Consider the following 25,370-nt stretch of genomic DNA (forward strand, 5'->3'; position numbering starts at 1 on the left):
TAAATACTTTATATTAAAATGCTAATGCTGATAAACTAGTTTAGAGTCCGCATTAATCACTTTCAATTTTTTTTTGTGGCACTCTAAGGGACGGGATCTAACCCTCATAATTTTAAAATAAAAAAGGGCCTTATTGTTTACCTCGAAGAAACATGCCAGCAATGTCAATGTCAATGATTTGAGACAGGAAAAAAACTCCTCCCTTCCTACTCACTTTTTCCAAAAACATGGAGACGTGAAACGAATTTGTAATTCAATGTGGTACAAGTGAATAAGTCATTATTAAAATCGCATTTAATTTCGACAACGTTAACACCTGCATAGAGAAATGAAATTAATCAGTTATAAATCATAAGGTTTTAAGCGTAGTTTCATTATGAACCAATATATATCGGTGGGTGGGTGTAACTCATTTAGAAACTGGTCATCTGCCATGCTGGTAGGTCTGTGATGGTCATATAGTTTGCACGATAGGCTTTAACGACGGATATACAGATTAAAGAGTTTCAAAGATTCGCTGTCGGTCAAGTATAAAAATGTTAAGCTTTCGTTAGGATTAGCTCCACCTTCTTCAGGACAAAACTATCAAACTATTAGGAGTTGCGCTAGTCTGCACTTTGTCTGGAGAGTATAATTGTCTATTGCCCAATAATTAGTACAATGTAGATTGCCCCGTATCTACTGAAAAGCATTGGCAAAGGTGCCACCAGCAATTATACTCTGCAGACAAGATGCAGTCCAGCGCAACTCTCAATAGTATGATACTTTTGTCCTGGAGAAGTCAGGGATAATCCTAACGAAAGCGTGACAGTTTTATACACCTGTCAGACTTTCCTCCTGCTTGACGCTGCTGCAAGAGGCATGACGTACGAGGGGGGTATCAAAAGTTTTAGAAATCGCCCAGAAGTGAAAAGAGCTATATCAATGAAATTTTGTCAGTGCAATCACTGGTCCTTATGTACACTACGATGCAAAAATGGTCTCATAAGTATGTTTACTTTTTTACAGGCGACGCTAGATGCTAATAACCTGCTGCCCCAGTTACTGCGCATAAACTGCAAGATTGAGAAAATTGAGGCAAGCAGCGTTATTAAGATCCTGCATTTGAAGGGTTGCAGTGCCTAGAAAATCGATGATGAAATGAAAGTTATCTTCGGTGGTGATTGTGATATTGTCACGGTTGCTTTTTAGAAAATAAATTTTTATTTCATCACAGATTTTCTGGGCACTGTAACCCTTAAAATGGAACTTAATCATGCTGCATGCCTCATTTTTCTCCATTTTGCTGGTTATGCGGTTACATATGCAGGTAGTGACATCTAGCTCCTGTAAAAAAAGTAAACATACCTATGAGACCAATTTTGGACCATAATGTACATAAGGACCAGTGATTGCACTGACAAAATTTCATTGATATAGCTCTTTACTTCTGGGCGATTTCTAAAACTTTTGATACCCCTCGTATTAACCAATGAAAATCCTTGATTGTGTTTGTTTGTCTGCAATGCGCGTGCGCCACACCGCTCAGCGGCAAGCGGCATGGTAGTATGAAACCAGTTTTATACTTGACCGACAGCGAACGTGTGAAACTCTCATTGTGTGTCAAATACAGTATTATTGTCATGGAAGAATCCTACGTGTGAACTTGGGTCTGTCAAAAGTGTGCAACTTGTGTCTTGTGCATGCACTTTTACGCAAAACTTGAGGAGTGAAAAACATCACGATGGACGAGGACGGGGCGAGTAGGTCAGGAAGTGGATCGTCTGCAGAGAAAAATCCATGGGACACCACAAGGTACTGTTTTCCTTTTTAAACGTTTTAAACGGGTTATATATTTGGGGTTTGGTTTTGGTAAAAACGTTTTGATAACATTAAATGTCGGGTAATATAAGGGTCATCAAATCGTTTGTAAAACGTTTTGTGTGAATAGACACTACAACGACATTTCAAAATGTTGTCAAAATGTTATTGTAAAATATTCGTTGCAAATATTTCTTGCCATACATTTCGTTAACATTAAACTAGAATGCTAGAATAATTTGTAGTAAGTTTTCAAGAAAATGTTTTAAATGATATTAAAACGCTTTATATACGCTTTATATAACCCGACATTTTTGCGAATGTTATCAAAAACGTTTTGTGTTTGCTGGGTTATCATGTGTACAATAGCTTTATACAATGTCACACTGTAAGAAAACATGTAGGAACTTTGAGATAAATCCAACTCACTATTGATTAGGAAATCTTACGTAATTGTTTTATAAGTTTAAATTTTATTTTATTTTATTTTATTTTCTATTGATTTCATCACATTTATAAATTTACATACTTCGTTACATGATAATATTATTTTCTATCTTTACTAATTACTGACTGTTTCTGATTGTTAATTCAGAATAAACTAATAAAATCGGGATATTTCCAAATTCCCGCATCATATATTAAAATACCACTTCAAATGGCCATTGTTTAACATTACTCATCTGCAGAGCACCGACCAGATGGTTCACGATTCAACTCAATTCAGTCACTTTTGCTACACAAAAACACTGAAGTGGCGCAAGCTGTTTTAGGACTACTTAACACAATTAGCATATCTTCGCTTGTAGCCCAGCAATGTTATTGAAACAAAGCTTATGTTGTAGCTTAGAACTTTACCGTGCCAACCATGTAATATTCAATGCAATCAATAAGTGACATGTTTTCCTAATACTACTTTCTAAACTTTGTATTCATTTTTTGTTATAACCTGTATAAATGTGTGGTACATGTCATTAATGCATAAAAATTATTTCCATCGTAAAAATATATATCCTTGTTAAAACCATCTGTAGGGGCCTACACTTACTTTTTATATACCATTGAAATTGCTTATTTTGGAGCCAAATATTGTATACAGCGTTACCTACCATCTCCGTAACATCTCTCGCATTCGTCATTATCTAGACTTTGATTATACGTGTAACAATGTGGTTCGCTCACTCATTCTGTCCAGATTGGATTATGATAACATCTTACTAGGTATATCACCTCAAAAATAAGGGCAGCAGAAACACGTTATTTAATGTTTCTACATGAATTACCTTTATTAAAGCATCAAAAATCAAAAAACCGAATTGAAATCGGTCAATGCATTGTGACGTAGCGTCAATTTTACGATGCTCATAAATGGAATGCAAATCTGCCACAAATTGCTATAATGACAAAATTGGCACATTTCGAGATTTTGAAGGTTTATTTGGACACTTGCTTGAAAAAGCAACGTTAATTTAAGTATCACAGGTTAATTGCCTATCTTTTTAACTTCGTCAAAGAAAACAAAATTAAAAAATCTATCATTGAATAATTATAATAAATTAACCAAATATACTATTTTAGCAATTCCGGCCAATCTGCAGACAAATAAAAGTTGAAAAAATGACTAAGTTCAGCTAATTAATATGCAAAATTGATGCCAAAAGAAAACCGTACATGATATCAGGGTGCGGTTTTTTCACAAACATATGTATACAAAGTTCTTTCAATTTATAACAAAAAAATAAACAAAAAGGAATCAATTATGATAATTAGCTTATTACAGCTAATTATGCATTCATGATATTATTATGTAAATTAGGCATGAGTAATTTTGGTTTTTTTCAATATTTAATGAAAGTCTTTTCATTCATCATGAATTTGTCAAGTATGAACCTGTTATGATGTTGAGTAAAGAATCTGCAGTTAATTACTTTAATATAATACAAAAAATACAAACTTTGACATTTTGACGGTGTCTGGAATAGAATTTTCATTTTTTCTGTAAATATGGTATGTGCCACCATTGCTCAAAGCCAAATCCGAAAAGTAAAAATAAAAATTCATTTGCAATGAGACGTTAAATTAACATTTTGTTATCTGGATTAACATGGGAAGAGAAACGGTAAAAGGAACAGCCCCTCTGTTATACCGCGTATACAAAAATGGCGTGGCCTTGGACACACACAATGGCTTAGAGCTATTGTGGTTTGGAATATTACTCCCTTTAAACTCACTTAAAAAATGTTTGGTTTCAAATCGTTTTCCTCAAGTGTGCCATTCGTTGTCGACGGAAATAATTTACATGCTTAGAAAGATTAGTATGTCAGCTAAATGATGGTAGATCTTGATTTTTCAAAAGGCCTATATTTATTGATTTATGAGGGATCTTCAACAATCCATAAAAACAGGTAGTAGCTCTTAAACGAAGCAATATTTATTTAAAAAAACAACGATGGTAGTCACAGAAAGGTTTCACACACCATATATCAAAAATTCAAACAATTGTGATAAATAGCACATATGAGGAAATTAATTTTTCGGCATGGATGTTTGCCAAAATTGAACAACTTTCATGCGCGCGCTTTTCAATTTACTGTTATGCTTGCATGCACAGTGTGGCAGAAGTATTGTGCAGCCACTGTGACATGCCTAATCTTACTTTTGGGTTCGAATGTCACTGAAATTGCTCGTCTTCAAAGACTAGAGAATTGGGCAGCCAAGATTATTTTTCTTGCAGCCAAGAAAGACCATGCTTCACCTTTGCTCCAAGAATTGCACTGGCTGCCTGTGAGGGAGAGAGTCTACTACAAAGCCATGTTGTATGTTTACAAGTGCCTTGCTGGCTTGGGGCCAGATTATTTGGCATCCTCCTTGACATTATATATCCCTGGAAGACAAGGACTTCGATTTGCCACTGATGCCACTCGCCTGCATGTGCCCATATGTACAATGCACAGGAAGTACATACCTACACATTGCACATAACTATTTCATTTAATGAATGGAAGTCCCCGTTTTGGGCATACAATCCACATGAAATACATTATATTACATCTTTTAACCCATTTCTTTGTAATACAATGTCTTGCCCACACAATACAAATATATAGTTTCAAATTTCGATCTTCCCCATTTTGCACTTGCCCTTTGTAATACAAATCTTGAATACGTTTTATTGGCAACCAATTACAAAACAAGTTTCAAGAGTTACAGAACAACCCGAGTTTGATTGTCAAAATATCTAAATAATTAATATATCTAAACACATATTTAAAAAATAACTAAATAACTACCCCCTTATTTAATGACCATTATTCCAAAACGGTTTATCGTATGCCAAATGTGTGCAAAAATATTGGAAAGACAATTTATTTTTGCGCATAATGACACCTCATTAAGTATTTGATGTCAGTGCTTACATTTAAATGAAAGTAATCCACGATTTGAAATGGACTCTCGTTGGATTATTCTTGTTTTTTAAAATTTAATTTGGAGGCGGTAAAACATGTGATAATCAGTGGTCATTGTTCACTTAATCCCCTATTGAAACATGACAAGTACAATATTTTCTATGAACATCAGTTGGTAACACCTGCCAATCAAGAATGTCAAAGGTCATAAAACATAAATTTTGCGTAATTCCGATACACCGAATACATTCAATATGAAAGGTCAAAATTGTCAATTGATCGTCGGCGTTTCATCCCAGCTACATACACTTTAAGTACATAATTATCATTAGATTTATAAAGTTTACTTCGAGGAATGTTATATATCAAAAATTTTAAAAATATTAAATTTTAACAATTTGTCATAAAATTTGTATTATATCGCAAATTTCAAAAAAATCTAAATTATGTAATACCAGAAAGACATTCCTCGTATTCTGAATGCAATTCGATATGTCTGATGTGCTCTTATGTCCCACAAAATACTGTCCAAACGCTCATACCAGAGCCCTTGAATCACTAATTTTAGTGTGACCGTTACCAATAACTCAATATGCTCAAGGGTACCTTTTTGGCTCCCGGCGGATTCTGAATTTACATACCCCTGGGTACATTTCACTAAACTTTACGAAAACTATCAGAAACAAATTAAGTAATGAACTTAAGTATGCTAAACAATCTTTCTTTGACAATCTCCTTGACAATGATTCTCCTAGCAAACGTTTTTGGAGTTATTGCAAGTCCAGGTCAGGTAAATCTCCAATTCCTGATAGTGTTCACCATAACGGCACTTCTGGTACCACTTCGGCTGAGATTACCAATATTTTTTGTAATTTCTTTTCCGAATGCTTCAATGACTCCAATATTTCTGACATTCCATCTCTCCATTATGACATTTCTTCCTTTATCTCTCTTTGCAGTTGTTCCAGCGATGACATCCACCCTTAATCTCCAAGCTTAACAACAACTCAGCCGCTGGGATTGATGGAATCACAAGCCTCATGTTGAAACACACTGTGGTTACTGTCTCGCCTATTCTTTCTGATATTTTCAACTTGAGTCTCATAACTGGCCGTATTCCTGATGCATGGAAACTGTCTCGAGTGATCCCTGTTTTCAAATCTGGGGATCCTCACGCTGCCTCTAACTACAGACCTATCTCTTTGCAACCAATTTGCAGTAAGCTTCTGGAAAAGGTTATTCATAGTCAAGTTTTGCAGCATCTCATCAACAATAATATTCTCACAAACAGACAGTTTGGTTTCTTACCCAAGTCTTCCACCACGGATGCACTCTCAACTGCTCTTTATGAATGGTACAATCACCTTGAGGATCGCAAAAGCATTGCCATGGCTCTTTTTGACCTATCCAAAGCCTTTGACCGCGTCCCCCACAGCCCTCTGCTCCATAAACTCAGAGCTGTTGGTATTTCCGGTCCACTCCTCTCTTGGTTCAGGTCCTACCTGTCCAACAGGTCCCAGTTGGTTGCTATCCGTGGTGTGGACTCACAATCTGTTCCTGTGCTTTCTGGAGTTCTCCAGGGCTCTGTCCTGGGGCCTCTGTTGTTTCTTGTCTATGTTAATGACTTGTGTCTTTCTTCCTTTTCTTTAAACAGTTCTCTTGTTCTTTATGCAGACGATACTACTCTCTTCAAGCCTATCTCTGCTCCTGATGACTTGGTTGATTTCCAATCCGACATTGATTCCATCCATTCTTGGTTCTCCCTTAATCACCTTTCTGTCAATTCCTCCAAAACAAAAGTCATGGTCATTTCCACTAAGAAGGACCCTTTTCCGGATCTCAATCTCACCCTTAACAGCCTGCCTATTGAACGTGTGTCATCTGCGAAATTTCTCGGTGTCTGGCTGTCTGACAAGCTTTCCTGGAATCTTCACATTGATAACATATGCAGAAAAGCTCGCAAAATCATCGGCTTCATTCATAGATCTTTCCAATCAGCCCCCTTCAGCATCCGTCGTTCTTTGTACTTGGCCTTGGTTCGCCCCATTCTGGAGTATGGTTGTACTACTTGGCATCCTCTTAACATAACCCTTACCAACCGTCTTGAGTCTACCCAAAGATTCGCCTGTCGTGTCATTCTTCAGTCTTGGAACCTCTCCCATGAGGACCTTCTATTGGATTCCGACCTGCCTCTTCTTAGTAAGCGTCGTGATGTTGCTTCTCTGTGTCACTTATTTAAAATCTTTGCCAATCTTTGTTCTTCTCCCAACCCTTTCCAGCCTCATCCCAGACCTGGTCTACGAAACCTCAATTCCCGCGCTGTTCAAGTTCCTTTCCGCCGGCTTTCTTTGTCCCAGAGATCATTTTATCCGTTTGCCTCCTCCATCTGGAATTATCTCCCTGAAGCTATTGTCAATGCTTCTTCCTCCAGGCCTTCAAATTGGCCATCCAGTCCCACCTCCTCTAACCAGTTCACATAATTTATGTTTTGTTTTATTTTATTCTGTATTGATTATATGTATTTTCTAGTAATGTTTCTGATTTTAATGTAAGGGCAATCCTTCAATTTATTGTGTAATCAATATTGGATCTGCCTGGCCTTGTGCCAAATGTTATAAATAAGTCTCAAAATTAATCGTAACTTACGACGTATTTTAAGTTCAATTTCACTAAACTCACTTACGAACGGTATCATTCGTAAGTAATAGGAATTTATTACAGGGATCCTTCGTAAAGTTACGCTTAGTAAGGGTATTTGTAACTTGTGAACGGTTACATGAATTACGAAGGGTTAAAAGTGTTAAACAAAAATATATTAGTACGCAACTATACGGCCATTTTCTTAGACTATAACCTCACGTACCATGATCTCATTTCTGGATTCGCACGATACAAAGAACACGAGTGTGTAAAAGACTATTAGTACAGATTTACAGGCACAAGTTATATTAGAGTAGGCATATTATTGCAAAACGTGAAAAGAAAAATTAATACTCAAGTTTAATACTTAATAACATATCCGCATACATCATTCACATTTTATTAATAAGCTCACTTTTTAATAATAAAAAAAACTGTTATGTGCAGGTGCTTAGTTCTTAATTAATAACACTTCTGATACAGATATCATTAAAGCAGTATACTTCAATTATGTCTTTCCGAACTTTATGATAAAATTTTGTAAAATTGTACATGCTTTTGTATGTCAACCGATCAGTTTGCCAGATTGTATATATTATATTATAGTTGTCTTATTTAATGTGTATTGAGGAAGTCGAAAGTCGCGACTATCGCTAAAAGTCGCGACTTTGACTATTGGTGATTTAGTCAACTAAGGAAGTTCCAGCACCATAATCTTAAAGCCATAATGTACGATTTCTGTCAAATTTTGATTATGTTATTCTTTAACTATTCTACAAAGGAAGGTCCACAAAAGTATTTGCTAAGAGTGGAGCAACCATAGTTGAGATTCAGAGACTTGTAGAGGATTGTGAGTATGTAAACCCAAAACATGTCATCCTACAAGCATGGACTAATAATGTAAAGCGTGAATCAACCGAGGCTTGTGAAGCCAAAGCGAGACGTCTTGTCAATGCAGCTCTTCAGAAATTTCCTAACGCGCACATCATTGTATCAAGTATTCTTCCCCGACTGATCCCCCTTGCAAGAAGTAATGTCTTAAACGGAGTTATATATGATCTGAACACCATCTTTGAACGAAATTGTCGCGCTAGTGCTCGCGTATCATTTGCAGACCATGCCTCATCATTTGTTACAGAAGGAGGACATATTAGAGAAGACCTATATTGGGACAAGGTTCACCTGAACAACCATGGCATCAGCAGACTTGTAAGGAACTTTAGAAATGTAATAGACTCTCAGTCAACCCCTTTTATGTGGAGTCAACATCAGCAAGGAACATAGGTCTTTCTTCTCGTATAAATAGTGAACATGGTGAAAAACAATGTGAAATTAAAAGGACTATTTCAAGCAATCAAACTGATCATTCATATTGTATAGGTTCTACATGTAATGATAACACATCTTCTTCATCTATGACTATTGTAAATAATTCTAATAATAACATCAATAGCCAAAATGTAAATTCTATTTATTCACCTCATCATCATGTCTCAAGTGATACCTATTGTGCTCATAAAGTCACTCCCTCTCATCACAATCATCCATTCATTCATTTTCATTCAAGTGTTTTTGATGTTATTGACCAAGGTAATAGTGATGATACAAGTAGATTATATTTTAAAAAAGCAGATGTTTATCCTGAAAGTACTTCTGTAAATTACAATCTACCAAAAAAACGTTGACAACGTAAAGAAAGCAGCAAGTTTAAAAAGCCCCCACCTCGGCTCACTTTTTGAAACTTGGTCCCATTTTGAATATCAACAGCAAATCGGTGTTTTTAACGTTTAAACAATAGCGTCATTGCCATTAACATGCCTACTTGTTATTCGTTTAATTCAATCATTGATCATGAACTTAATAATTATTATAAAACAAAACATATATAGGATATTGGCCAAGAACAACATAATAACCTCTCTGATCGTTCCAGAATGCTAACAACTTTTAAGCAATATATCGCATCGGCACATTAAAGATTCATAACACTTCTGGAAATGTTTTAAATTGATAACTATGACAAAGTTTAAATCAGTTTTTTACAAATGGGACCAAGTTTCAAAAAAGTGAGCCGAGGTGGGGGCTTTTTAAACTTGCTGCTCTTTACGTTGTCAACGTTTTTTGGTAGATTTCCTTTCTTTTTATGAATGAAGCCGAGTAGCTCCAAGCTTGAAAAGTAGTCCGGTTACGAAGTACTCCATAAGACGAATAAAGCGAAAAATAGAAGTTTTAATAATATTATCCTTGATTTATGATAATAAAAAAATACGAGTATAATGTAGATATACCTATAACTAAAATGTACGTGGTTCTTTGTAGCCCTGGGGCAATCTAGTTGGATATCCAAATTTCGCCGTTTGTGGTTCTTTGTAGCCCTGCAGGCAATCTAGTTGGATATCTCTATTGAGCGGCGGTTGTTGGCGGTCTTTCGCGGTTCGTGGTATTCCTTTATTCTTCAAGCCCTGTCCTCTATCGGGGCTAATTTATTGTTTAAGCTTGTTGGATATCCATATTTCGCGGTGTGTGGTTCTTTTAGCCTTGCGGGCAATCTATTTGGATTTCCAAATTTCGCCGTTTGTGGTTCTTTGTCGCCCTACAGGCAATCTAGTTGGATATCTCTATTGAGGTGGTTGTTGGAGGTCTTTCGCGGTTCGTGGTTATAATTTTCCTTATCCTTCAAGCCTTGCCCTCTATCGAGGGCTAATTTATAGTTAAAACTTGTTGGACATCCATATTTCGCGGTGTGTGGTGCGGGGCAATCTAGTTGGATATTTCTATTGAGCGGCAGTTGTTGGCGGTTTTTCGCGGTTTGTGGTTTTAATTTGTAGGATATCCATATTTCAAGATTTGTGGTTCCTGATTCATGCGGGCCAATCTAGCTGGATATCCAAATTTCGCGGTTTGTGGTTCTTTGTAGCCCTGCGGGGCAATCTAGTTTGATATCCCTATTGAGCGGCGGTTGTCGGCGGTCTTTTGAGATTTAATTTTCCCTTTAATTTCGGGCCGCCCCTCCTCTACATCCCGAGGATGCTTTTCAATAATTTAAATTATACGGTGTCAAAAATTACTATTACTTGGTATGATAATTTATCTTACCATGTTGACTTATATTGTTTGTTAAGGCAACTTTCGCGGTTCGTGGTTATAATTTCCCTAATCCTTCAAGCTTTGCCCTCTATCGAGGGCTAATTTATAGTTAAAACTTGTTGGACATCCATATTTCGCGGTTTATGGTTCTTTATAGCCCTGCGGGGCAATCTAGTTGGATATCCAAATTTCGCGGTTTGTGGTTCTTTGTAGCCCTGCGGGGCAATATAGTTGAATATTTCTATTAAGCGGCAGTTGTTGGCGGTTTTTCGCGGTTTGTGGTTTTAATTTGTAGGATATCCATATTTCAAGATTTGTGGTTCCTGAGTCCTGTGGGGCAATCTAGCTGGATATCCAAATTTCGCGGTTTGTGGTTCTTTGTAGTTGGATATCCCTATTGAGCGGCGGTTGTCGGCGGTCTTTTGAGATTTAATTTTCCCTTTAATTTCGGGCCGCCCCCTCCTCTACATCCCGAGGATGCTTTTCAATAATTTAAATTATACGGTGTCAAAATTACTATTCCTTGGTATGATAATTTATCTTACCATGTTGGCTTATATTGTTTGTTAAGTCAACTGGACGTGACAAAATATCCTGCTATGTAGACATTAATTTGTTGCTAAATTGACTTGGCATAATAATTTATTTCGCGAAGACGATATCCATTTTTGGTATGTCGACTTAGCATGATAATTTATCTTGCCATGTTGACTTGTTTGTTCAGTTGTCTTGGCGAGATATTTTATATCGTCATGTTGACATAATGCTGATAATAAGTCGACATGGCAAGATAATTATCTTGTGTTGTTGTGTCACATAGACGCTTCATGATGCAGTCATGTCTACAGTAGAATTCAACTCGACCTTTGCAGGACTTAAACCCCATTAAAAGCTATTAAACCAAGATAACACTCATTGAAAACAGCTCAACTGATTAAATCATATCTTCTCTGGTTAAATACACATAACATATGTGTCTGCTTTACACGTACAATGGAGCAATGAGCTGGGATTATACTTTCAGTTGGGTGAACGATTATAAAGCGAGCGCTAGAGAACAATTGTGTGTGGTCTTTGTTTACGAAATAAGACAATACGTGCTTATTGTTAACCAGCGTTCTTGAAAATGAGAAACATGGTGGTTTGCAGACTTAACACGGTTTGGAAATAATTTCTTCATATTTTTGGTGTTATCTGTCGTTTACATATCCTTCCTAAAACACCAAAGTACGCATATTTCCAAACATCTAAATTAGCTAAAAATTTAGGACATGTTACAAAACTATATTGTCTAGAATTTTAGAAGAGTACTTTTAATATTGGCCGGTTATTTTTCACACAGCGACGTTAACTAGGCATATCCCCATACTTTTAACGTAGGCTATTTGTAGAGGTCACGCGTCAATGGGAAAGAGCACTGTGTATTGTGTATAGGAAAACGGACAGTAACTGCAGTATGTCCGTACTATATATGCTTGATAAATGTTATTTGGATATTTTTTTTCGTGCTGGCCTTCCATACTAGCGGAACAATTTTCCACACCTACAGAGTGTTTGTAATCAACCTACCGTGTTCTACGATAGCTGAAGATGACAGAGAGTCAGGTCTCTGAATCGATTCAACAACAATTCATACATATCACAATCATGTTTTATTGTCCTATTATCATGCGAATTTGCCCGTGGTAGGACAAAATATATTTTAATGAGAATTACAATGAGTAACGTGGTATTGCATACCCTATAATACCTGATCTAGTTTCTTGTGTTATTCAGATTTCTTTTGATCCTTGATGGTGTTGTATCACATTATGCTGTGTTTTTAAATATGCCCTTAACACAATAAACAATTTCCATGCGAATCAAACAACTTGCTTTAATAAAAAAATAATATCACAATAGCACTGGATGTTTAAAATTATGTTATCCTTGGTTAATGACAATAAATTGTTTAATAAAACATTGAAAAAAACCCGTCAGTTGGTCACCGGGTTTCGAACTCGGGATAGCGTATCTGGAGTCAAGCGCCCTAACCATTAGGCCACGAGCTTCTGCTGTAAATTACTGTGTCAAAATACAGCGTCGTCCGATAAGAACAAAAGAATTGTGAAAAACTTGATTTTTTGGCGAATGGGGCTCAGAATTTGTATGTAGGGTATCCAGGAAACTGCTAGGGTATATTTGGAAGTGAATCTGAAAAAGTAGTATGACGGTGATAACCAGGTAGACCTGTAGCAGTGTCTAAAAATTCTGGATCAGTATGATTTGCAACTAATTTTCGCTATGAAATACCGCGTGAAATGGAAGCAAAAATATTTGTTTATTACGAACAATGATTGACTGTAGGATTGGTGGCCCTTTTGGAATTAATGAGTTGTCACGATATTACACCTGGGACTGTAAATAACATTTAGCAGGGTTTTAGATACATTTTGTACCCAGCGAAAAATAACATCGAACAATAGAAGTCAAGTGTTTTAATGTTAGGTGTAAATATAGTCTCGCGGGAGCATCTGTTATTAGTCTTCTTTATCAGTCTTTTTTTTAAAAACTTGCTGGTCACGGCTACCGCGTGACTCTAATTATTCCCACAATATTCCTAGTAATAACAATGTTCATGTAAATAATATAGCAAATGATATAAATATTGTAAATAATATGAGTGATGACACTAAACATGTTAATGCTATTCTAAAGAAATCTGTACATATAACTAGTGCTATTACATGTAGTAGTAATAATGATGTTTCAATCAGTACTTCTGCTATGGAAAATGAAAATTCTCATGATGTTTATGCCAATGGTGCAGACAATGGAAATCTTGATGATGAAGAAATTACTAGTGTCACAACATGTGACAACAATGAGTGTACAAACAAGTGTTGTAAGGTAAAAGATAAAAATAGTACCGGTAAAAAAAGAACTGAAACTTTAAAAACTGTAAAGAATGTCAAAATTTGCAAGAAAACTGAAAATGATTTTTGTGGTGAGTGTGTAAGAAAAATCTTAAAAAATGATCTTTATGTAACTTGTAATAATTGTACTCTTGATTTTCACCTTAGATGTGTTGATGATAATGATGTTAAGCAAAATAATAATTGGTATTGTAAGAATTGTTTTCACAAACTTGCTAATGATGAACTTCCTCTTAATGAGGGCTTTATTGATTTAAAGTGTAAGATTAGGAAGGGTCTTAAAATAGCTCATTTAAATATCCAGGGTTTAATCCACAAAGTTGATGAGGTTAATTTCCTTTTGAATGACAATGCTATTGATGCGTTATGTATTAATGAGACTTGGTTAGATAAGGATGTTGATGACTCAGAAGTAGAAATAGATGGTTATAATACTTATAGACTTGACAGACAAAATGGTAAAATACGGGGTGGAGTTTTATGTTATGTTAAAAACAGTATTTTGTCAAAACAAAATGAGGATTTATATGATAATGATATTGAAGGTATTTTTATTGAACTTAATTTAACCAACACAAAGCCCATTTTAGTTGGCAGTATTTATCGCCCACCAGACTGTACTGTTGATTTTCTTGATAATCTTGATGATATATTTAAGAAATGTAACAATTTATATGATGATGTATATATTTTAGGAGACTTTAATTTAGATCAGGTTAAAATTGGTAATTTAAGAAAAGTGACAAGGTTGGCAAACAATTCTAATATGAAACAAATTATAACAGATTATACAAGAATAACTGAAACTAGTAAAACAAAAATTGATTTAATATTTGTATCAAAACCAGAACTTATTATCTCATCTGGTGTTCATAGTTTAGGTCTTAGTGATCATTCATTAATATATGCTGTAAGAAAATGTAATAAGTTGAAACTTCCACCAAAAATTGTAAGATCCAGATGTTTCAAAAACTTTAATGAAGTAGATTATATTGATACAATCAAAAATATTGATTGGGGTAGAATTCATAATATAAATGATGTCAATGAAGCACTTAATGAATGGCAGTCTTCATTCAATGCTGCCTGTGACAAGCATGCACCATTTAAGGAAAAGAAAGTTAAAGGTTGTTTACCTGAATGGGTGAATAGTGAATTTTGAGACTAAGTAAAGATAGGGACTACTATTTTTCAAAAGCACATAAGACAAATAATGCTGAAGATTGGAGTAAAGCAAAGTCTCTTAGAAATAAAGTAAACAATATGAAATATTCACTGAAAAAGAGTTATTGTAACGAGGCTATAAGTAACAACATAAATAATAGTAAAATCTTGGGAAAACAATTAAGAAAATTATACCAAACAAAACATCAAGTATACCTACAGCAGTTGTTAAAAAGAATGGTAATTACTCAGGTAACAAAAAGGATATGGCAAATGAGTTCAATGAGTTTTTCACTTCAATAGGTAATGAACTTGGGAGTAAATTTAATAATAACAATGATAATTATGTATGCACTTGTAATACTGTATGTTCTCATCAAAATCATAGTGTAAACAAATTTAGTTTTAGAGCAATATCTAATGAATTTGTTCTCAAACAAATAAGTAAAATGCAAAATTGTAAATCGTCAGGATTAGATCCATTCAATGTAAGGTTATTAAAGTTGGCTGCGCCTTTCATCTCAAAATGCCTTGTTCATATTTGCAACCTGTCTTTGAATGGGTCTACTTTTCCTGATGCATGGAAGAAGGCTAAAGTAACTCCAATATTTAAATCGGGTGATAAAACTAATGTTAGTAACAATAGACCTATCTCTGTATTACCAATTGTATCAAAGATCATTGAAAGAGCTGTCCATGATCAATTATATGAATATATGAGTAATGTAGGACTGTTATCAAATGCTCAATCAGGATTTCGTCCGAATCATTCCACAACAACAACCCTTCTAGATGTGCAAGATTACATTTTAAAGAATATGGATACAGGTTATGCTACAGGTGTTTTATTTATAGACTTAAAGAAAGCATTTGATACTGTAAATCATGATATTCTGATTAGGAAACTTAAACAATATGGGGTATATGGGGATGAATTATTATGGTTTAAATCATACTTAAACAACAGAGAACAAACTGTTAATGTTAACTCAACTCTTTCTGACTTTAGGCCAATTGATATTGGTATTCCTCAGGGCTCAATTTTAGGTCCTTTACTGTTTTTGTTAACTGTTTACCTAATGCTGTGTCTGAATGTAAAACTGTAATGTATGCTGATGATACCTCTTTAATGTGTAAAGCTAAAAATGAATCTGATCTTAAAATTCAAATGGAGTCATGTCTAAGTAGGGTAGCTGAATGGTTCAAAGTAAACAAACTCACTTTAAATGTTGAAAAGACTAAGTTTATGATCTTTGGTACAAACAAAATGCTTGAAAAGTTCAACAATGTACATTTATTATATAACAACAATGATATTGAAAGAGTAGATGAGTTTAAATATCTAGGTGTAAAATTTGATAGCAAGATGTCTTGGTCAGCTCACGTTGATAATGTTAGTAAAACTATTTCCAAAAGAACTGGCATAATAAAACGTATAAAATTTTTCCTTCCACACAAAACCACTGTAATGTTATCCAATGCTCTTGTTATTCCCCACTTTGATTATGGCAGCATGGTCTGGTCAAATTTTAGTGTAGAGTACCATAATAGGCTTCAGGTACTTCATATAAATAATTTAGCTAGAATAATTCTCTCAGCAGATATAAGGACACCAACTAATGATTTAATGAATACTTTGCAGTGGGTTAAACTTGATCAAAGATGGCATAATACTCTATTAATGACTGTTTTCAAATGTTTAAAGAATGAATATCCATCATACTTATCTTCTCAATTTGATTTTGTTCATGATAACCATAATCATATAACTAGAAATCATACTTCTAATACATTGATTGTTCCAAAATTTAAATCAAATTCAGGTCAACGTACTTTTCACGTCAGGGCAGCCTATGCATGGAATTCTTTGCCACCGACAGTAAGAGCGCAGATGGAAAATATGACTTTAGGCCAATTTCAGTCAAAATTAAAGAAATTTAGGCCTGTCTTTATTTACATTTTGTTCATTTGCTTGCTTATTTTTTGTATAAATATAATTATTGTATTTCTGTATTTTGAATCATGGTACTTATAATTTTCTTGTATTTGATGATACCATTATACTTATTTGTAATACTAGTATATTATGTATGCTATTTTTTTCAATATTGTGTATCGTAATATATTTTGTTGCTATAACATGTATACAATGAGGGCCTGCTTGAAAAGCAGTGCTTGTCACTGAAGCAGTATTACCCTCAATAAAGAAAGAATAAATAATAAATAATAATAATAATAATTTATACCCAATATGCTGAAATAATTATTAGTAATAACTGTCCTGAATGGTTTCTGTCTATTTTGGGTAAAGTGAAAGAAACCCGACTGGCTATTTTGGCAGTTTAACATGGAGTTCTATGGAAGACTTAAAGTCATAATATGACTTTATGTCAAAAATACTCTTTTGACCTACAAACACAATGCATTTGGCTGATTCAATATAGTTGTAAGCTTTCTAACATGTGTATACATTATTAATATACCAAAAAAATCAGGTTTGAAAACAATTAACTATATTTATATTATAGATCGTACATAATGGCTTTAATATAAAATAATGGTGACTAATTAATCCTGTATATTTCGTTACAGTGAGGTTATCATGGACAAAGATTTGCAGTGGTTGAAATGGGCAGAACATCGATTCCAAGAGATCGCGGGTGGAAAGGATTCAGAAGTAGATCTTCAAAAATTCAGGAAGGGCCTGCAGCTAAAGAATGTAAGTGTAATGATTTTTAATTAAAACAAACATTCTGAAAAATATAAATAAATGAGTTTCAAAGGCCGGGACTTGAAATCTTATCATAGACAAGATTTTGGTTGTAATTTATTGAATTTTCAGTTTATTTGTGATTTTTTAGAGTTTTTTTAATCGTCCTGATCTTTTCTTGTTCCGATTTTTTTTTGTGGGAGTGCGTAGTTGTGTATCTCGTTGTTTCATATTCTGTGTATGCTGCTAAAGACTTATTGCGTATAAAATTTTATTGTTAGTTTGTAAAGAGCAATACGGCTTATTATTATTATTATTATTATTATTATTATTATTATTATTATTATTATACCCTTATCCCAAACCCATGCTCACATATTTTGTCATGATTTCTTTGCCAGGCTTTCTTCTGTACTCGATTTTTCAATCTATTTGACAAGGATAACAGTGGTTCTTTAACTTTAGATGAACTCATGAAAGCGTTGTTTCTTCTCACAAAAGGATCCATAGATGAAAAACTGCGATTTATATTCAATGTGTATGATGTTGATGGTAAGTGAAATTTAATTTCAATGCGCGTGAAAGCCGTGGCCCAGTCGACACAATAAAGTCATCTTCATAGTCTAGTCACCAGGTGGCTTTGCCATGCACCTGAATGCTGTATTTTTCGATCCTTTTTTTCGTAATCCTTAAAATCCCCAGTACACAAATTTTGTTGTTCCCAAAACAAAATATTTTCCCATTGGTGGGGGAAAGGTCATTGAACTTTACATGGGGTCAAATTTCAAACTTCGTCAAATTGTGTCGAAAACATTACTATGTACCCTCTGGTCATTAGGATTCAGAAAATATATAGTGTTACCTTCTAGGATGGACTGTTCTTGAGTTATTACTAAGAAGGTTAAAGGTCAACCGTTGTTCAAAATTTAAACTTCTTTAAGTTAATTTTTTAAATGATCATCGGCTTTTCCTCCCAGCTACATACACTTTAAGTACATAAATCTTACTTCGATGTCTGCAATCGAGAGAGAGGTAAGGAACAAGTAGCGTAATGCCACTTTTATTATATTATAGGTAGCGGTGAAATTGACCAAGATGAGCTTAAAACTATCGTACGACAAGGCATGGAAGAGAGCTCTATCCATCTAAGTGAAGACAAGCTGGATCATCTTACTACTATCCTCTTTGAATCAGCTGATACCAATGGAGATGGTGATATCTCATTTGACGAATTCAAGGCAGCTCTAGAAGGGTACCCGGATGTGATGAAGAATCTAACTATAAGGTGATTATTTATACTCTATTATGCAAACAATAACGTTTGCGCTCAAATTCTCAAAGAGTTGCACAAAATGTTGTCGGGTTATACAATGTTTGTGTAACACTTGTTATAAGTTGCCAATAAGTTGCAATTTACAAAAAACCCTCTTATTTACAGGTAAGCATTCACTAAGCATTCATATAAACATTCACTAAACAGTCATGTAAGCACTCACTAAGCATTCAGGTAAGCATTCACTAAACATTCACTAAGCAATCATGTAAGCATGTACTAAGCATTCATGTAAACATTCACGAAACATTCATGTAAGCATTCATGTAAGCATTCACAAAACATTCAGGTAAGCATTCAGGTAAGTATTCACTAAAAACTTAAAATTTTCATTAGTAACTAATTTAAACAACATTACTATTACAATTACAATAAACCGTTCAATACCACTGGAAATATATTAACACGAAAATGTGACTAAATTAGTACAAAAATCTTTGCTTTTTTCGTGTCTATAAGGCCCTTTTCTTTCCTTTGACGGGCCAATTAAGGCATTATTTTTTTTACTTTTCACGGGCCCCAAAGACCTCGGGCCTGGGGTAAGGCACCACTTCCCCTGGCTTACCCCATACTTGTCGGTGGTATTGCGCATATCATGTGTTAAACCGTAGTTCGTTTACTTGAGATACTCCCAGCATGAAAGTTAACTTTCCTAATGCAGTTTAATACTTTTCTCTTGGCATTTCAACCAACAGTGCTGTGGCATGGCTAAAAACACCATCCTCCAAGACGAAACCCATGACGCCAGAGGAGATCTGGAAAGCTCGATGCAATGCCGCCTATCTCTACGCTCTTAATAATCCAAAGTGGATATTCTTTATGGCTTCCTATATAATTCTCAATTTGTACTTGTTTATCGGTGCAGGGTATAAATATTACGCAATGGGAGCTAACATCTTTGTTATTATTGGTAGGTAAAAGCTACATGTATATGAATACATGAATTCAAAACCCACCCAAGTCCATGGGAAGTGATTTTGAGAAAAAAACCAGTGTATCATTTTAATTCCTTCAGTTAGATTGACCTGGTCCATATGGTAAGTTTTACGTGCAAATGAGTGGGTTCAACTGTATTAGGTATGGCGATTAGCATTTCAGAGACTTCGTGGGGGTTCATTTTAAATGCTGGACTTGGGTGGTTTTTTGAATCATATACAAAGACAAAAATGTTGGAATGAGATTTCCACTAGCAAGATAATACAAAATTAAGCACACAGGTATGCATAATGTTGATAAGCATACTGCCATGTAATATAAACCACACACTTTCTTTGATTAAACCCATTTTTTTTTGGTCAAAAGTCACTCTCCAGCAATGAATGTGTTACAAGTGGACTTTTATACATACTGGATTTCAATCAATGTGTTACAAGACTCAAATCCTGGACTTGGGTGGTTCTTTCATACACGCTATTTTTCACATGCTCAATAGACACAGAGGATGAATTTGAGTTGTTCTTTCATACATATGACAGGCCTATGTATAGCAACAATCTACCATGCTTAACTCAATTTGGCCAAAGTATGGGCTTGGGTGGGTTTTGTATTCATATATTCATATGTATGACGCATAATTGAATATCATTGGATAGTTCAAAAACAAAACAAACAAACACGACCCACTAGTGTCGGTCTTGTATAATGCACTGCATGCTAGCCATAGGCTTCAGTAATAAAAAGGCCAGATTTTGAGATATTTTTACAAAATATCAAGAGCTTTCTGAAGAACCACTGAACCAATATTAGGCTTGTTTGTACTTATTTTAATGCAATTTTCATGCTGATTCAAAATACGGTCATCATTATTTACAATTCTGAAAATTTTTAATTAATAAAAAAAAATTAAAACTTGTCTTCAGTTGACACCCACCTGTAAGGGTTATGCAGTCAAGTTAACGCAATCGGTGAGGCGCGTGCTGGATTCTGGTGCGAGAGTATGTGACGGTGCGAGCTCGAGCACCCGCATTGTCTTAGTTTCATTCTCGATCTTGTAGAAAAATGTAATTATATAGCTTTAAATTACCCTTGATGAGGAACTTACTGCTACTTGCCCCAGTGTAGTCGAGGAGCTGATTCTGGCTGCGATGGTTATTCTATTAGGTTGCTGCGCACGAGCCTCTATAGATCCGTTGCCCTGAATATGGTTTATATGGTCTATTCTGGGAAAGAGCGATCAGCGACTTTCGGTAAAGCGCAATAATTAAATGTAATATATAAATCCGTGGCCTTTTTTTTTTATATCTGCGTTATGTTATATCAGTTTTTTTCGCATACTGCCGAATATACAATATTAACCGGTACAGATTGTAGAGGGCGATGTTGCTGATCTCAATGGCGTAGCCAGGTGGTGCCGAAGGGCAAACTTCCCCCACAGAAATATTCAGGGATGAAAATGGGGACGGCAAAGAGTAAAGTGTCATCAAAATGACTAAAATGGGACGAAAAATTGACAAATGGGGATAAAAAATTGGCTTTGCGGCTCACACAAAACGGCTGGCGACGTTTCTGGTTGATTTGATAGTTGTTTTGCCGACGAATATAAATCAATACAACAAATACTGCACAAGGGAACTTGCTGTGATCCAGCCAACCATTTTTCTATTTTCATTTTGTATAGCCAGAGGATGCGGGATGTGTCTGAATTTCAATAGCGCTTTTGTCGTCGCCTTAATGCTGAGAAAGACGCTAAGTATTCTGCGGAACACTAAAGCTGATTACGTGATTCCGTTTGATAAATCCGTCGACGTACACAAGCTTGCTGGGTACTGTATCGTGGTCTACTCCCTGGTGCACTCTATTGCACATTGTTGTAATGGAAGTAAGGATACAAACTTCGCAACTTGTCCAATTACCCATGATGCATCTTGAATTTTACCTCTAAATATATACATGTACGTCAGACATATAAAAATGGCGGACAAGATATGTCACTAATTTGACCCCTTACGGGCAAAAATACAATTTATTTAGCAAATGTAAACATTAGCCTTTTCAAGGCTTGACGGACACAATAGGATGGCACTGCACGAAGTGAGTAAAGTCTTTCGAATTTGCCGTGTTTTACCCACTTTGAAGACTGCTCTCCTTTTGTGTACGCCATACTTCGAAAAGGCTAATGGAATCATCAGCGGAAATACTTTGCTAAAATATAAAGTAACACATCAGCTATTTCGGCACACAAATGATTTTGACAAATTAACAGGGTACAATCTCATACACAAGACATACTAAAATCAAGATGCAGATATTGGACAATGTGCAAAAGCTTAATACTTATATATCGTTATTGCTGCTGCTGATGATATTGTTGTTGTTGTTGTTGTTGTTGTTGTTGTTGTTGTTGGTGGTGGTGGTGGTGGTGGCGGTTGTGGTGGTGGATGAAGATGAGAAGCTATCCAATCCACTTTCACGAAATTCTTACCAAAAAATAACTAAATTGAGTAACGTTTGAAGTAGTAACTAAAGACTTCATGATAAAGTAAACACAAGCTTGATTATATCACAAAAGTACTATTAACTTTATAAAAAGCTTTGGGCACGATCTTGAAGATGGTTAGTCCTATGTTCATATACACTGGGCTATTCCATTTGAAATCCACACTACCCCTGTGGAATATTTTGGAAATAACTTCTACAGGGGAGTAGGAATTTCAAATGGAATTATCACATTAATCAACTGTATTTGAAACTTGCCCTCCCTATGTTGAAGATGCATGTTGAATCAGGTTGGCCTAGTATGTTCATTCCATTTGAAATTCATACTCCCCTATGGAGTATATTTCCAAAATCTTCCACAGGGTTAGTGTGGATTTTAAATGGAATAGCTCATTACCGCCATTATGAGATCATAAATCTTAGTACATTATGTAGGGCCTTTTGCACTTGAGGGGGAGTTTGAACCAAGATAATTTGCTCAGGCTAGGTGGTACAACGTGGTTTTTACCTATAGGCCTATACATTGCTGTACAATATTATGTCATATCAAATAGCTACTTTCCTTAATCATGTCAACACGATATGTATTGTTGCACTTTAACTGCACTCTTGTTTTTTCTAATTTCAGTGAACGCCCCAGATGTAGTAGACGAAACTACATCGTATAAAGCGTGGCAGCTACGTATGCCTGGTATTGCGACGATCACTGGTTTCGTTTTAGATCTGTACTTAGCGGTTCTATTCCTCGGTTCGCTGGAGTGGGTGAGAAGATCTGGTCATTTTCAGGTAAGCATTTACTACGCATTCACTAAACATTCACTAAGCATTCAGGTAAGCACTCACTAAGCATTCAGACAAGCATTCGGGCAAACATTCAATAAGCATTCAGGTAAGCATTCACTAAGCATTCAGGTAAGCACTCACTAAGCATTCATGTAAGCATTCACTAAGCATTCAGGTAAGCACTCACTAAGCATTCATGTGAGCATTCACTAAGCATTCACTAAGTATTCAGGTAAGCATTCACTTAGCATTCATGTAAGCATTCACTAAGCATAAAGGTCAGCGTTCACTAAGCATAAAGGTCAGCATTCACTAAGCATTCAGGTAAGCATCCACTAAGCATTCAGGTAAGCATTCACTAAGTATTCAGGTAAGCATTCACTAAGCATAAAGGTCAGCATTCACTAAGCATCCAGGTAAGCATTCACTAAGCATTCAGGTAAGCACTCACTAAGCATTCATGTGAGCATTCACTAAGCATTCAGGTAAGCATTCACTAAGCATTCAGGTAAGCACTCACTAAGCATTCATGTGAGCATTCACAAAGCATTCAGGTGAGCATTCACTAGGCATTCATGTGAGCACTCACTAAGCATTCATGTGAGCATTCACTAAGCATTCAGGTAAGCACTCACTAAGCATTCATGTGAGCATTCACTAAGCATTCAGGTAAGCACTCACTAAGCATTCATGTGAGCATTCACTAAGCATTCATGTAAGCATTCACTAAGCATTCAGGTAAGCATACACTAAGCATCCAGGTAAGCATTCACTAAGCATAAAGGTCAGCATTCACTAAGCATTCAGGTAAGCATTCACTAAGCATTCAGGTAAGCACTCACTAAGCATTCATGTGAGCATTCACTAAGCATTCAGGTAAGCATTCACTAAGCATCCAGGTAAGCATTCACTAAGTATCCAGGTAAGCATTCACTAAGCATTCAGGTAAACATTCACTAAGCATTCATGTGAGCATTCACTAAGCATTCATGTGAGCATTCACTAAGCATTCATGTGAGCATTCACTAAGCATTCACTAAGCATTCAGGTAAGCATTCACTAAGCATTCAGGAAAGCATTCACCTAGCATTCATGTGAGCATTCACTAAGCATTCAGGTAAGCATTCACTAAGTATTCAGGTAAGCATTCACTAAGCATAAAGGTCAGCATTCACTAAGCATTCAGGTAAATATTTACTAAGTATTCAGGTAAACGTTACAGGTTAGCTTTTCAGACAAGCATTAAGGTCAGCATTCATTTCAGGAATGAGAAGAGCCTATGACGGAGGTCACTTCCTAATGTAATTCACCTGAATCATACTGTCTCCGGCTATTGACAACATGTTTATGTGGTCGGCAATCACCTGAGTAGTAGCTAGGAAACCTCAATGGAGAACATTGAAGCGAAGATGGACACTTTTTAAGGCAGAGGAATGTAACGTAATGATCACATGTCCTTTATTCCATCATTTCAGATCTTTTATATGAGCCATCTTGTATGTTACATGTGGTATCTGTTCCTGCTACTTATACATGGCCCTAGATTCTGGAAATTCTTTTTGGTTCCCGGTGGCTTATACTTATTTGAGAAGATCTCCGACAGTGAGTGGGTGATGTCCAAGCGATTTGGTGATATGCTCGTAAAGAGAGTTGTGCTACTGCCATCAAAGGTAATTAAACTTAAACTTAAATTTTTTTACCACCAGGAAATAATGATGTTAATTGGGATGGACCTCAAATTTGTATCAATGTTATTCTTCTAAATTGCGTCGATCATTGATTTTGCGCCTTCCTTTTAATATGAAATAGGCCTATTATTGATATTGTCATAATTATGTCCTGACGCTTATTGCACTACAGTATATATATTAAAAATTGTTTTATTGTTATGTCATCTATTACATATTACACCACAGGTGACCCATCTAGTGATCAACCGCCCTCTGAAATTTGACATCCAAGCAGGGGATTACGTATTCCTCAACATTCCAAAGATTGCACCGTATGAGTGGCATCCGTTTACCATCAGCAGTCCGCCTGAAAATACAGGTTAGGTCGTATTCAATCTACCATTTCACGTTTTCCCGTATATGTTA

At 35.6% G+C, this 25,370-nt stretch overlaps 1 protein-coding gene across 1 annotated transcript in view; it reads left to right on the forward strand.

The window, feature by feature from the left end:
- The first annotated feature begins 385 nt into the window (after positions 1-385).
- The window catches only part of LOC140146085 (NADPH oxidase 5-like), a 32,427-nt gene continuing 7,442 nt past the window's right edge, over positions 386-25,370 (forward strand). Inside the window, exons 1-10 of the mRNA XM_072167837.1 lie at positions 386-439; positions 1,613-1,794; positions 17,606-17,732; positions 18,125-18,275; positions 18,798-19,008; positions 19,752-19,966; positions 21,674-21,874; positions 23,120-23,277; positions 24,750-24,944; positions 25,191-25,323. Coding sequence (XP_072023938.1) covers positions 1,724-1,794; positions 17,606-17,732; positions 18,125-18,275; positions 18,798-19,008; positions 19,752-19,966; positions 21,674-21,874; positions 23,120-23,277; positions 24,750-24,944; positions 25,191-25,323 — 1,462 coding nt within the window. The 5' untranslated portion in view covers positions 386-439; positions 1,613-1,723. The remainder of the gene's footprint in view (positions 440-1,612; positions 1,795-17,605; positions 17,733-18,124; positions 18,276-18,797; positions 19,009-19,751; positions 19,967-21,673; positions 21,875-23,119; positions 23,278-24,749; positions 24,945-25,190; positions 25,324-25,370) is intronic.

This window comes from Amphiura filiformis, chromosome 2 (genome assembly GCF_039555335.1).
Source record: "Amphiura filiformis chromosome 2, Afil_fr2py, whole genome shotgun sequence".
In the NCBI taxonomy this organism is placed as follows: Eukaryota; Metazoa; Echinodermata; class Ophiuroidea; order Amphilepidida; family Amphiuridae; genus Amphiura; species Amphiura filiformis.